This window comes from Globicephala melas, chromosome 10, assembly GCF_963455315.2.
Source record: "Globicephala melas chromosome 10, mGloMel1.2, whole genome shotgun sequence".
In the NCBI taxonomy this organism is placed as follows: Eukaryota; Metazoa; Chordata; class Mammalia; order Artiodactyla; family Delphinidae; genus Globicephala; species Globicephala melas.
The window spans coordinates 7,782,771-7,796,755 of NC_083323.1; the positions used below are offsets into that span (position 1 = coordinate 7,782,771).

A 13,985-nucleotide genomic window follows, 5' to 3' on the forward strand; every position below is an offset into this window, starting at 1 on the left:
ATTTAGAAATATAATAAAACTGAGAAATACCAAAGAAAAAGAAATCTTAATGCAGCAAAAGCAAAAAGAAACAGTGGAATATAATGAAAAACACATGGAATATAATGAAAGTAAAATATTAATCCTTAAATAATTATAATTAGAACAGAAGAAAGGATGAATATTAATGAATTTAGGGAATTCCCTGGTGGTCCAGTGGTTAGGATCCAGTGCTTTCACTGCAGGGGGCCCAGGTTTGATCCCTGGTCCAGGAACTAAGATCCTGTAAGCCATGTGGCATGGCCAGAAAAAAGAGTTTAGCATCTAATTTAAGAAGTTTAGGGCTTCCCTGGTGGTGCAGTGGTTGAGAGTCCGCCTGCGGATGCAGGGGACACGGGTTCGTGCCCCTGTCCGGGAAGATCCTACATGCCGCGGAGCGGCTGGGCCCGTGGGCCATGGCTGCTGAGCCTGCGCGTCTGGAGCCTGTGCTCCACAACGGGAGAGGCCACAACAGTGAGAGGCCCGTGTACCACAAAAAAAAAAGCTTAAAAGAAGAACAAGAGAATAAACACAAAGAGTAAAAGAGTGAAATTAACAAAGGCCAGGGCACAGTGTGATGAGATAATAAACAAAGACAAAATAGCATTAATGATGTGCAAAGTTTTTTTTTTTTAGTATTTTTATTTATTTATTTTAAAAGTTATTATTTATTTAATTTTTGGCTGTGTTGGGTCTTAGTTGCAGTACACAGAATCTTCACTGAGGCATGCAGGAGAGAAGATGGTTTTAAAAGACTAATAAAAACCCACAAACCTCTGCTGAGATTTGTTTGCACAGATCTTAAGTATACAGAATTAAGTCTGTTTTGTCAAATGTATACACCCATGTAACCACACCCTCATGGCCTTACCCAGTCAACACCCATCAGAAGCAACCACTGATCTGATTTCTATCACCACAGATTAGTTTTGCTTATTTCAGAACTTCATATAAATAGAATCATATAGTTCGCAATTTTCTTGTGTCTGGCTTATTTATTCAGTGTAATGCTTTTGGGATCATTCATGCTGTTGGCAGTGCTGTAGTTTGCTCCTTTTTATCTCAAGGGTATATCACATGGTAATTTCCATATCTAATATCCTGGTTATGGACCCCTGGACTATTATGCGTACACTTGCTATCAACATTCTTGTACAAGGCATTTTTTGGACATATGTTTTCATTTTTCTTGGAAAAATACCTAAAAAGAAACTGCTGGTTCACAGAGAATATGTATGTTTACTTTTAAAGAAACTGTCTATTAAGATTTATTAGAAAAGGGACTTCCCTGGTGGTGCAGTGGTTAAGAATCTGCCTGCCAATGCAGGGGACACAGGTTCGAGCCCTGGTCCGGGAAGATCCCACAGGTTGTGGTGCAACTAAGCCTGCGAGCCACAACTACTGAGCCTGTGCTCTAGAGCCCACAAGCCACAACTACTGAGCCCTTGTGCCACAACTACTGAAGCCTGCATGCCTAGAGACTGTGCTCCACAACAAGAGAAGCCACCGCAATGAGAAGCATGTGTATCACAACGAAGAGTAACCCCTGCTCACCACAACTAGAGAAAGCCCACACACAGCAGCAAGGACCCAATGCAGCCAAAAATAAATAAATAAACAAACAAACAAATAAAGGTATCAAGAATGTAAAAAGGTACATAAAGGGAAAACAAAACAAAAGAAAAAAAAGAATGTAAAAGGGTACATTACTACAAACACAAAAGATTAAAATGTAAGATAATACTACAATTTTAAAAACTTAGACAAAATGGTACAAAAATATAATCTACCAAACTGTCTCTGGAAGAATGGAAATATAAACTGATAAAAACACTTCGGAAATGTCTGGCATTTTCTATGAAAGTTGCAAATATGCATATCCTATGACCCAGCAATTCCATTATTAGGTGTCTCTTAGGCAACCTTGATAACTTACATACCATGAATAATGTACAAGAATGTTCACAGAACATTGTTCATAATGGTAAAAACCTGGAGAATATATAAATATCCATCTATGGATATTTATCACATTAAGAAATTCAAACTGAGAAAATTTTATAATATTTATTCATTTAAAAATAACAATAAACCCACTAATTACATGCTAAAATAACATTTTTAATGAAAATAACTATTTTTCTAAATAAAAATATTTAGTTAGAAAAGTGGCATTGTTTTACATTTTTGCAAATCTCTGTCTAGCATAGACAAAGAGAAGACAGCTGGAGTCTCATATTTGCTTCTGCATTCAAGTTGGTGTGATATTGCATGTCATAAGGCCTCTGGGATACTTCACAGTACAGTTGAGAGAAAATAAGAGTGAAAAAGAGCACATAATATAATGTTTAGCATTCTTATGAAAATATATTTAACTTCACAGACCATACTCTACCTGCTATTCTACACTCTAGCAATTACAATGAACAAACTACAGCGGCATACAACAATATACTGCTGTACAAAAGAAGACACAGACATAATATTTCAAATACATAAAGTTCAAACATGACCAAAACCAAATTATATAAACTACTTTATTAATTGTAAAATAAAAAGAAAAGCAAAGACATGATCACCATCAAAATTGGGAGAGTGTTACCCTATCAGGGAGAGAGGGAGTTATCACAGGGAGGGAAGGACCACATGGTGGAAAAGCTTCTTGGGGGTGGGGGGGGTCACAGTAATGTCCTATTTCAGGGGTTAAGTGTTTCCTGTAAAGGGCTAGACAATATTTATTTTGTGGACCGTACTGCCTCTGGTGCAACTACTCAACTCTGCCATGGGGTGGGGGTGGGGGAGTGGAAACCACTGTGTTCCAATAAAGCTTTATTTAAAAAACAAAGTGGCAGGCTGGATTTCACCCAGAGGGCTGTAGCTTGCCTACATGTTTTATTTCTTGACCTGGGTAACGGTCACATGGGTGTCAACTTTATAATTACCCATTAAACTATTCTTTTATGGTTTAAGTACTTTTCCAGTAGTTACATTTCACAATAAGAAATGTAAAATAAATAAAAAGAAAAAGAAAAATAGAAAGCCTCAGTATATTAAAGAAATTGAATCATAGTTAAAAATCCCACAAAAGATATCTGGCCCAAATAATTCCACAGGAGAGTCCTACCCAATTTTCAAGAAACATTAATTCAAACCATTTTACAATATTAAAAAATAAACTATTCATTTTATGAGTTTAGTTTGACCTTGAAATGAAAACCATAAAGTCAGTATGAGAAAAATTATAAGACAATTTCATTCATGTACACAAATCAGAATATCCTAAACAACACATTAGCAAGTTGAAAGCAGTAATGCCAAAGATAAGAAAAGATGCTTAACTTCACTGGTAATTGAGGTAATGGAAATGAAGACCACAATGAGATACTGTTTTATTCCAACTAAAATGGCAAAAATTAAGACGTCTGATAATATCAGGGAACGAAAAGGATGTGGTCAACAGAATTATACACTACTGGTAGGAGTGTAAACAGATACATATACCTGAGAAAAAATTTGTATTATCTTGTCATACTTGAGGTTAAAAGAAAAGTTTGAGTCCCCAAAACTACATATAGCAATATATGATTTTTATATATTTCATAAACAAGCAGAACTAATTAATATTGTTTGGGGAATCATGTCTGTGATAAAACTTGAAAAAATCAAGAGAATGACAAACAAAATTTAGGATACTGGTTAGTGACCTTTGGGAGGGAGGCAGTAGGGTGCCAGAGCATAAGGGTACGCACGCAGATGTAACATATTGGTAATGTTCTGGCTCTTGAGTTGACTCGTTGGTTCATGGGTATTCATTAAAAAAAATTATACTGTATAATTTATGTTTGCTATATTTATTTTTTGAATTTACTGTAAATTAAAGTAGATAATTAAAAATAGACCTTAATAAAGGAATACACAATTCTTTACTTGTATAGTCACTTGGGGAGAAAACTATAAAAAATAAGTTCCCTCACAGCTAACAAGATAGTCGTAAAACCTGTCTGCTCCCAAAATATGCTTGGCCCACTGTTGCCACAAGTCCTTAGCAAAGGAGCTTTACCAAGTGAAATGAGCAGAGGCTTTAGACTAGAATAGTTGGCTCTGCACTAACGAGTTACCTAATTTTTTAGTTTATTTTCCTCATCTATTAAACAGGCATGTTAATAATTGTTCCTATCTCACAGTGCTAATGTGCAGATCAAATGAGATCATGTCTGTAAGGGATTTATAAATAGCAGTTAGTTTGTGAAAGCTGAAGGTTAGGGGACCATGAGGTTAGAGTTTACTAAGGCATCTGGACCCAGAGGAACCAGCACTGAAGGGGGTCTGTGTACCTTGATGCGTTGATTGTTCTTCACATAGTGCAGAGTGTTTGACCGATTACCTCCAGCAACCACAGGTGGGTAGGCTAAGATGTCTGCACCACGGGCCCGGCATTCAAATTCAAACTGCAAAACAACAGCAAAGTACGACTGAAAGTCTGACTGAGATTTCCTCAGGGCAGCCCCGGCACAGGCTCTCTTCAACAGCCCATACCGCCATTCAAGTATTTATCTTAACAATGGAAAACTATTCGTCACATCTTTTTAACCAAACTATTATGCTGTAACTTCAGGCCATTTCTTTTATGCTCACCCCAATACTGTTATTCAACTCTATTATTAAATCTGTTCTTTTCTCCTGAGTGCTCTAAATTTCCTGTGATTTTCAAACTGTTAAGTCCAGAAGAGAACATGGAAAACCTATGATTGGGCTGAGTAAAGAGAAACGGTCAGATACTTTACATGTTACTATTTGTTTTTTCTTATTTAGATCAACACTGAAATATGGCTTGCATTTTCAACAACAGCTCTAAATTACCAATTTCAACCTTTCAAATAGCTACCGACCTACATGCTCTGGAAGTGTGAAAAAGGATGCTAGGGAAATGGTAAATTCTACTAATTTCATTATATCCTAGGATGGAGCTGGAGACTGGTTCATATCTGCTACTATCTGCAACACCACCTCAGATTCTTTGCCTTTACATTACTTAAACAGTATTATTCTTCTTAACTCACACTTGCAAAAGTCTTTCCTTCTTTACCTGTTCTACTTCACAATTTTCTCCATCTAATTGTAGCTCTACATATTTTAGACTCATCTAATAAATTACCACTGACATTTAAGAACCAAATCCTCTCCACTGGTATCTTGCTCACTTCCATGAAAGCCAACTGGATGCCATATGCAAATCAATGAAATTACATTTGCGTCCAACAAAACTTTTCCAGCCATTTAATGCTCACCTTAGCATAAAGAAAGCCTTCCTCTACAGGAGCTTTACTGGCAAACATGGTCTCTATGAAAGCCTGCAAAAAGAATGAAGAATGAAAAGAACATAGTCTCATTTTAACTACGCTGCTTATTCAAATGTTCAAAATACTGGCGGTCAAACGAAAAGCACACTTCTCCCCAACTTTGTCAACCTGAAGTTATGGCTTTGTGGGCATCATAATACAGATTTCCAAAGGGGAAAATATTGCTTTCAGTAATAGGTGACTGATGACAGACTTAGTGGAAGGGCACCCAACCTACCCACTTAGAATATACATTGTATATTAGAATAAGCTACATGGAAACACATTTGACATTTACATTACAAAATGCTTCTACAGCCCTGGAATGTATGAAACTGTGGATTGACTGGTCCAGTCTACAGCAAGGTTTCCCAACCCTGGCACCATCAGCATTTTGGGCTAGATTATTCTTTGTTTGAGGGCTGTCCTGTTCAATGTAGGATGACAGTAGCATTTCCCAACTGTGATAATCAGATGTTGCCAAATGTCCCCTGGGGGACACAGAACTGCCCTCAGTTGAGAACCACCAGCCTATACTACCAATGTAAGTACTGTAATTCTCTATGTGTCATGTTTTCTACCTTTATAAACATACATGTTTATTATTCACCACTGTACCTTGTTCCAAAAAGGCTTCTGATTAGATTACATGGATACATAAAATACAAGATAGCATGAATTCATGGTAGAGTTAAAAAAAAGGCAGGCTTGAGAGGAATGATGCTAAACAAAACCAAACCAAAAAGAGGCATACCATAATGACCTTCACAACTACCATGGCTAATATGGACAGGCCACAAATTAATCTCTGAGTTTTCTAGTAGTCAATGTGAAAGGGGAAACTCTGTCGGCTATATAATTTCCAGTGTCTGTGGGATAAAAACAAACCAGTTGCACAGGAATATGATTATATGATACTACAACTAGAAAGGAATTTCTCTCAAGTTGTTAAATGAAGTAATGAATTGAGGAAGAAATGTTTTTAATACTAATTTTTTTTTTTTTTTTTTTGCTGTACGCGGGCCTCTCACTGTTGTGGCCTCTCCCGTTGCTAGGCTCCGGACGCGCAGGCCCAGCGGCCATGACTCTCGGGCCCAGCTGCTCCGCGGCATGTGGGATCTTCCTGGACCAGGGCACGAACCCATGTCCCCTGCATCAGCAGGCGGACTCTCAACCACTGCGCCACCAGGGAAGCCCAATAACACTTCTTAATACAAGGTAACATCATCATAAAGCCCAAGAGAAGAAAAGCAACTGGGATGTAATGGGAATATCTGCATGGCCTGCTGCCTTTTCTCATTCTCATCTTTCTTCAGATGTCTCATCCTCAGAGAGGCCTTTCCTGACCACCCTATATCTAAATTAGCATTTTCCATCACACTTTATCCCCTTCCATTGCTTCATTTTTCCTCACAGTATTTAATTCCAGCTGACTATATATATTTGTTTACTGTCTCTCCTCAGTAATGTATGTGGACTGAGGATAGGGACACAGGGACAGTCTGTTTCGCTCACCACTGTATCCTTAGAACCTAAAGCAGTGCCTGCCACCACAGGAGGTACTTAAAATAAATATCTGCTGAATGAATTAGCAATTAAAATTAGTTAGGGACTAATTAGGTGGTCCAGTGGCTAGGATTCCGAGTTTCCACTGCAGGGGGCACGGGTTCAATCCCTGGTTGGAGACAGGGGAACTAAGATCCCATCCCGCAAGCCATGAGGCACGGCCAAAAGGAAAGAAAATTAAAAAACACGACAGAAAAAAGGAAAAGTGTGGTAGCTCTACTGAGGCTCATACACTTTTTAGAAAAATATTTATTATTTATTTATTTTGGCTGCGCCAGGTCTTAGTTGCGGCACGTGGGATCTTTGTTGAGGCATGCATGCAGGATCTAGTTCCCCGACCAGGGATCCAACCCGGGCCCCCTGCAGTGGGAACACGGAGTCTTACTCACTGGACCCACCAGGGAAGTCTTGAGGCTCATAAACTTAAAAGAGGGATTTGTCTTTTTGTTTATTTCCTTTCAAACTGTTAATGAATAGTACAGAGAATTTTTGAAGTCATGGCCCTTTTACACTGCTATGCAGACTAAACAAGATAGAAAACTTCCTTTTGCTTCATAGGTGGTCAAATGCCTGATTTTGCTTTACTTCTTTTTGTAATCAATGTGCTTCCTATGAATCCATTTCTTCACAGATGATTCCAGGTATATATGGTATGTGCTTCATGGCACCTATCCTCACTATGTGTGTGATACCTTTTCTGTAAAGACCAAGGGGCAAACCTTAAGACTGCCACTTATTAGGTTGTCTTGTCACAATGTAGCCCACACTCCCAACTAACACTTAACTCTCTTACCTCACTAGGTGCTATTTATTTTTTTTTAAACTTTGTTTTATTTATGTATTTACTATTTTTAAAAATTTTATTTATTTTCTGGTTGCGCTGGGTCTTTGTTGCTGCGCGCGGGCTTTCTCTAGTTGCGGCGAGCGGGGGTTACGCTTCATTGTGGTGTGCGGGCTTCTCATTGCGGTGGCTTCTCTTGTTGCGGAGTACGGGCTCTAGGTGTGCAGGCTCCAGTAGTTGCAGCGTGTGGGCTCAGTAGTTGTGGCTCATGGGCTTTAGAGCACAGGCTCAGTAGTTGTGGCGCATGGGCTTAGTTGTTCCGTGCATGTGGGATCTTCCCAGACCAGGGATCAAACCCGTGCCCCTGCGGTGGCAGGCGGATTCCTAACCACTGCGCCACCAGGGAAGTCCCACTAGGTGCTATTCAAATGTTTGTGTTCTGACTCTTTAAAAATGTAAAATGGGTTTTCTTTGCATTTCACCCTGTGCATCTCATAATCAGAGTACATCATGAATGGATACTGTATAGTTTATGGAGAAGGGAGAGTGGAGAGAAAAAGCATTTCACGAATGATTTCATAAAGGTTTTGTGTGTGTGTTCCCATATGGGTGAGGTTAGAATAAGGAAACTGTGCCATTTGGAAAGGAGGGGAAGGGCACTCAGGGCAGAGGGATGACACAGGACTGTGGCCCATCTCAGAGTTCAGGATGGCCAGCACATATGCTGGAACACATATGTCAGCACATATGTCAAGCACATATGGAGGAACAAGAAGAGATGAAGCTGGAAGGGTAGGTAGGAGGGGCCACACCATGAAAGGCCTTGCATGAGCACGTTGAAATGTAATCCTGAAAACAACAAGGAGCCACCCAGTTGTTTAAGTAGGAGAGGGACATCAGATTTATAAAGCTCACTCTGCCATGGTAGAGGTATACTCAGGCAATAATGGAAGCAAATAGACAGCAAAGGGATAGGAGGTGTCCCACTGTGCTAGGCATAGGTCAAAATAACACAGCTTGGTATTAAAACCCAGGTCTGTTCTCTACTACACTATTCTGCCTCCCTAGGAGGGCACTTGTGGAGTAGTTAATTAGATATAAGGGTTGGGGAGAAGCAATTATCTGGATAATTTCCATATTTCTATCTATGGTTGTTGGGTAAACATTGATATTATTAACCATGAGAAAGAATACAGGAGGAGAGTCAGGTTTGGTGGAGGGAGAGCACAAGTTTAGATACTTACAGGAAATTCAGGGAGAGATGTCCAGGAGGGAGGATATGCGTTCAGCCACAGGAGAGATCAGACCTGGAGAAAGTCTGATTCCCACCCCACTTTTCCTTCTGCCCAAATATTCTAGCAATTCTCTGTCTGTAAACATTACTTAACTCTAATGGCAAGGTCCTTTACTTATTTTAAACCAAATCAGAGTGCCACACAGTCCAACTGATTAGTATCACATAGGCACAAATTATATTTGGCTTGCCCCCCAAAAGAAGGGAAATTTTTGTTTGGGCTAAGCCACAGAAATATAGCATAACTATTCTTTTTTGTTGTTTGGGGGTTTTTGTTTTTGCTTTTCTTAAGGAAACTATTTTGTCCAAATATCCAAAAATCTTACAGAAACATTCTAGATTAGAATTGGGAATACTGAGGCAATAAAAATCACTGACAGCTAGAAATTGTTTATTAAGAAAAATAAGGCCAGGACTTCCCTGGTGGCACAGTGGTTAAGAATCCGCCTGCCAATGCAGGGGACATGGGTTCGATCCCTTGTCCGGAAGATCCCACATGCCATGGAGCATCTAAGCCCATGCACCATGACTACTGAGCCTGCGCTCTAGAGCCCACGAGCCACAACTACTGAAGTCCATGCGCCTAGAGCCCGTGCTCCGCAACGAGAAGCCACTGCAATGAGAAGCCTGCGCACCGTAATGAAGAGTAGCCCCTGCTCGCCACAACTAGAGAAAGCCCGCAGGCAGCAACGAAGACCCAATGAGCCAAAAATTAAATAAATAAATAAAATTTTAAAAATCCTCTTTGGATTTCTTAAAAAAAAGAAAGAAAAATAAGGCCAAATTCCATCTCCCTGTCTGTTGTCATTACTGAATTGGTAGATAAAGGGAATACCACAGACTTAATACTTCTAAATTGTAGGACAATACTTAAAATAGTCTCTCAGGATAACTATGTGAGGACAAGTGACAGAAGTGTGGGTCAGAATACTCCTAGGTAGATTTAAAACTGATTTAACACCTTATTCAAAGACATCTGATCATTGGACTGATATCAATTCCTCTGGAGCCCTTAACATTATCCCACAGATCTAGTCTTAGTTCTTCTTCCTTATTTTAAAAATCAGTGATTGCAGGAAGACAAAGACATACGCTTATCACATTTATAATTAGCTATAAGTAGTCTTTGCTGGTCTGGTTGTGGCAAGAGCACTGGACACTGTACTTGAAGGACACTGACAAACTACAGCACAGAGGAGGGTTACCAAAATAAGGGAAAATATAACAAATGAGGAATAGTTAAGGAAAACAAGTCTTCACTTTGGAAAGACTAAGGTAGAACACAGGAAAGCAGCCTTCAAATATCTGTGTGCTGTTCTGCTGTGAGGTTAATTCCAGCAGGTCTGGAATTAGCCTGAGCTGTTTTGCTAAAGTTCCCACTCGGCACTGATCCTGGTCAAAGTCTGAAATATGCTGGTTAACAGCGTTGAGAAGAGTTTCCAAGCACTTCGTTATCAGCTTGTCAGTACTGATAACAGTGAGATTAATGGTTTGTACTTGGTCTCCCTGGGACCTCTGAAGGGCTATGCTGCTTCATAGCAGGAATATGCTAATGTGACCAAAACCCAAAAATCCCTAGCTGAGATTCTATCTGGGGCTCCCTGGTTCCAAGGTGTTCTATGCATGCATCTGTGGTTCCTGAGCCAGAGAAAATGTACCATGCCCGGTCCTAAGGGAGGACAACAGAAGTCTGCACCCAGCTTCTCTGGACCTGGCTGTGAGACAGCCATTGGGTGTGACAGGTATTCTTACATTAATGCTGTCGCTATACTGTACCCTTCTTCTGTACTAACTGTAGACTTGTAAGCACTGTCACTGAGTCTTCTTTAACAACTGACCTGTTTAACTGCCATAGTTAGTACAGTTGGCATCTAATTCATTCATTCATTTTTTAAACCTGAGATGAAATTCACATTACATAAAATTAACCAATAAAAGTGAACAATTCAGTGGCATTTACTATATTCACAATGTTGTGTAGCCATCACCTTTACCTAGTTCAAAAACATTGTCATCACCCCAAAAGAAAATGCCGTACCCAGTACACAGTTACTTTCCATATCCCCCTCACCCTAGCCCCTGGCAAGTATCAGTCTGCTTTTAGTCTCTATGGATTTACATATTCTGGATATTTCATATAAATGGAATCATACAATATGTGATCTTTTGTGTCTGGCTTGCTTCACTTAGGATAATGGTTTCAAGGTTCATCAATGCTGTGGAAGGTATGTCATTTCTTTTTATGGCTGAAATAGTATACCACTGTATGTATTGATATATATACTACATTTTGTTATTCCATTCATCCACTGACGGACATGTGAGTTGTCTGCACCTTTTGGCTATCCTGAATAGTGTCTCAATGAACATTTGTGTACAAGTATTTGTTTGAGTACCTGTTTTTAATTCTTTTGGGTATATCCCTAAGAGAAGAACTGTCAGATCATATGATAATTGTTTAATTTTTTTAGGAACCCCCATGTATTTTCCACAGTGACTGAACATTCCCACTGGTAATGTGTAAAGGTTCCAATTTTTCCACATCCTCGCCTACATTTGTTATTTTGTTTGTTCGTTTAGTTTTTAATAAGCTATCTTATTGGGTGTGAAGTGGTATCTCATTTAGATTTTGATTTGCATTTCCTAAGTGGCTAATGATATTAAGCATCTTTTCATTGTATATCTTCTTTGGAGAGATGTCTATTCAACTCTTTTGCCCATTTTGTAATTGGGCTGTTTGTGTTTTTGTTTTTCAGTTGCAAGAGTTCTTTACATAGTATTCTGAATACAGACCATTATCAGATTTATGGCTTGAAAATATTTTCTCCCACTCTGTAGGTTGTCTTTTTATTCTCTTGATAATGCCCTCTGACACACAACAGTTTTTAATTTTGATCAAGTCCACTTTATCTGTTTTTCTTTTGTTGCTTATTTTCATTTCATATCTAAAAATTCATTGCCAAATTCAAGGTCATAAAGATTCACCCTATGTTTCTGTTAATTTTTTTTTTTTTTTTTTTTGTGGTACGCGGGCCCCTCACTGTTGTGGCCTCTCCTGTTGCGGAGCACAGGCTCCGGACGCGCAGGCCCAGCGGCCATGGCTCACAGGCCCAGCCGCTCCACGGCATGTGGGATCTTCCCGGACCGGGGCACGAACCTGCGTCCCCTGCATCGACAGGCGGACTCTCAACCACTGTGCCACCCTCTGTTAAGTTTTATATAGTTTTAGCTTTTAAGGTTAGGTCTTTGATTTATTTTGAGTTAATTTTTATATATGGTATGAGGTAGGGGTCCAAGATCATTATTTTGCATGTAGATATCCAGTTGTTCCAGCATATCTGAATTATTCTTAATATATGGTAAAGGTATTATTTTGAAAGAAAAAGAATGATTCTGATAAAAAGGGTGAAAAAAAAGAAAATTATGAGCTTGGATGATTGCCAAGCCACCACTGGTTTAAAGTAGTACTGGCTTTGAAATCAGTGGAATCTGAAAATAACAGAACTTGAACTTTAGCAGCTAGCATAATGGACTAGAAAGGAATTGCAAACCGATAGTGGTCTTGTTAAAAACTCAGTGATATGGTTGTGGCTTTCAGCATTGATCTGAGAAAGTTCAGAATCCTCTTCAGATGAGTTTCACCTACTTTGAGCGGCAGGTAAAGCTCTAACCAAAGGAACCTGGGCCACTGTAATTTTTGATGAACCAGCTAAGCTTGTGATATACACTACAATTAAGATAATTCAGGTAGGGCAAACTGTTTGATGGGGGACAAAAAAAAATCTCGGAAGGGGTTATTCGGTGAAAGAAATGAGCCATTTTTCAGATTTACATGCAACACCCTGATGAACTAAAAATGGTTCCTCAGAATTTTAGATCAAGGAGCAGTGTCTCTGGCTTTAAACACTGTTGAGTGGAGGGGAATTAGGGCTCACTGTAGCTTCAGAGAAACCCCTGGTTTACCAGAATGCATTAAGGGAGGGGTCCACCATACATATCCAGACATAGGCAATTGCCCTGCTTCTCCCTTGTCTTATAAATGGTTGGTGCCTACTGAAGCTGCAGAAATGCTGTAGATGTAGGCAGTATTGCACTGGCTGTATGATGAAGGAAATGAGCACCCTTATGGAATGCCCCTTACTAAATTTATAACAGACACTGTGATAAAGGATGCTCACCAGCAGGGGCTTCATATATGACTTTGCTGTTGGATCTCAGGAGGATATAAACAGGTAGTTTCAGATTTTTTTATCTCAACTTCCTCATATGGATAATAAAAAGATAATACGGAGTTTAGGACTTTACAAGAGAAATAAAATCAGTAAGAAAGAGGACACCAAGGGGATGAAGTTGAACGCTTATCTTTTTTCTTGTTGAGTTGTTACGAGTTCTTTACATATTCTGGATACTAGATCTTTATCGGATGTAGGATTTGCAAATATTTTCTCCCATTCCAAAGTTGCCTTTTCACTCTCTTGATAATATTCTTTGATGCACAAAAGGTTTTAATTTTTTTTTAAGTTTTTAATTTTGATGAAGCCCAATTTATCTATTTTGTTGTTGTTGCTAGTGCTTTTGGTGTCATATCTAGGACTCCACTACTAAATCCAAGGTCATGAAGATTCACCCCTATGTTTCTGCTAAGAAACACATACAAAAATTAACTCACAATGGATGAAAGAACTAACCTTACGAGCTAAAACTAAAGAAAACTCTTAAAAGAAAATATAGGGCTGAATCTTTATAGCTTTGAATTTGGCAATGGATTTTTAGATATGACAACAAAATAAGCAAAAAAAGAAAACTAGATAAATTGGACTTGATCAAAATTAAAAACTGGGGCTTCCCTGGTGGCGCAGTGGTTGAGAATTTGCCTGCTAATGCAGGGGACACGGGTTCGAGACCTGGTCTGGGAAGATCCTACATGCCACGGAGCAACTAGGCCCATGAGCCACAACTACTGAGCCTGTGCGTCTGGAGCCTGTGC

At 39.2% G+C, this 13,985-nt stretch overlaps 1 protein-coding gene across 1 annotated transcript in view; it reads right to left on the reverse strand.

The window, feature by feature from the left end:
* The window catches only part of XPNPEP3 (X-prolyl aminopeptidase 3), a 59,125-nt gene that overhangs the window by 14,978 nt on the left and 30,162 nt on the right, over positions 1–13,985 (reverse strand). Inside the window, exons 5-6 of the mRNA XM_030855850.2 lie at positions 5,307–5,369; positions 4,353–4,466 (exon numbers count right to left, since the gene is read on the reverse strand). Of these exons, the coding sequence (XP_030711710.1) occupies positions 4,353–4,466; positions 5,307–5,369 (177 nt within the window). The remainder of the gene's footprint in view (positions 1–4,352; positions 4,467–5,306; positions 5,370–13,985) is intronic.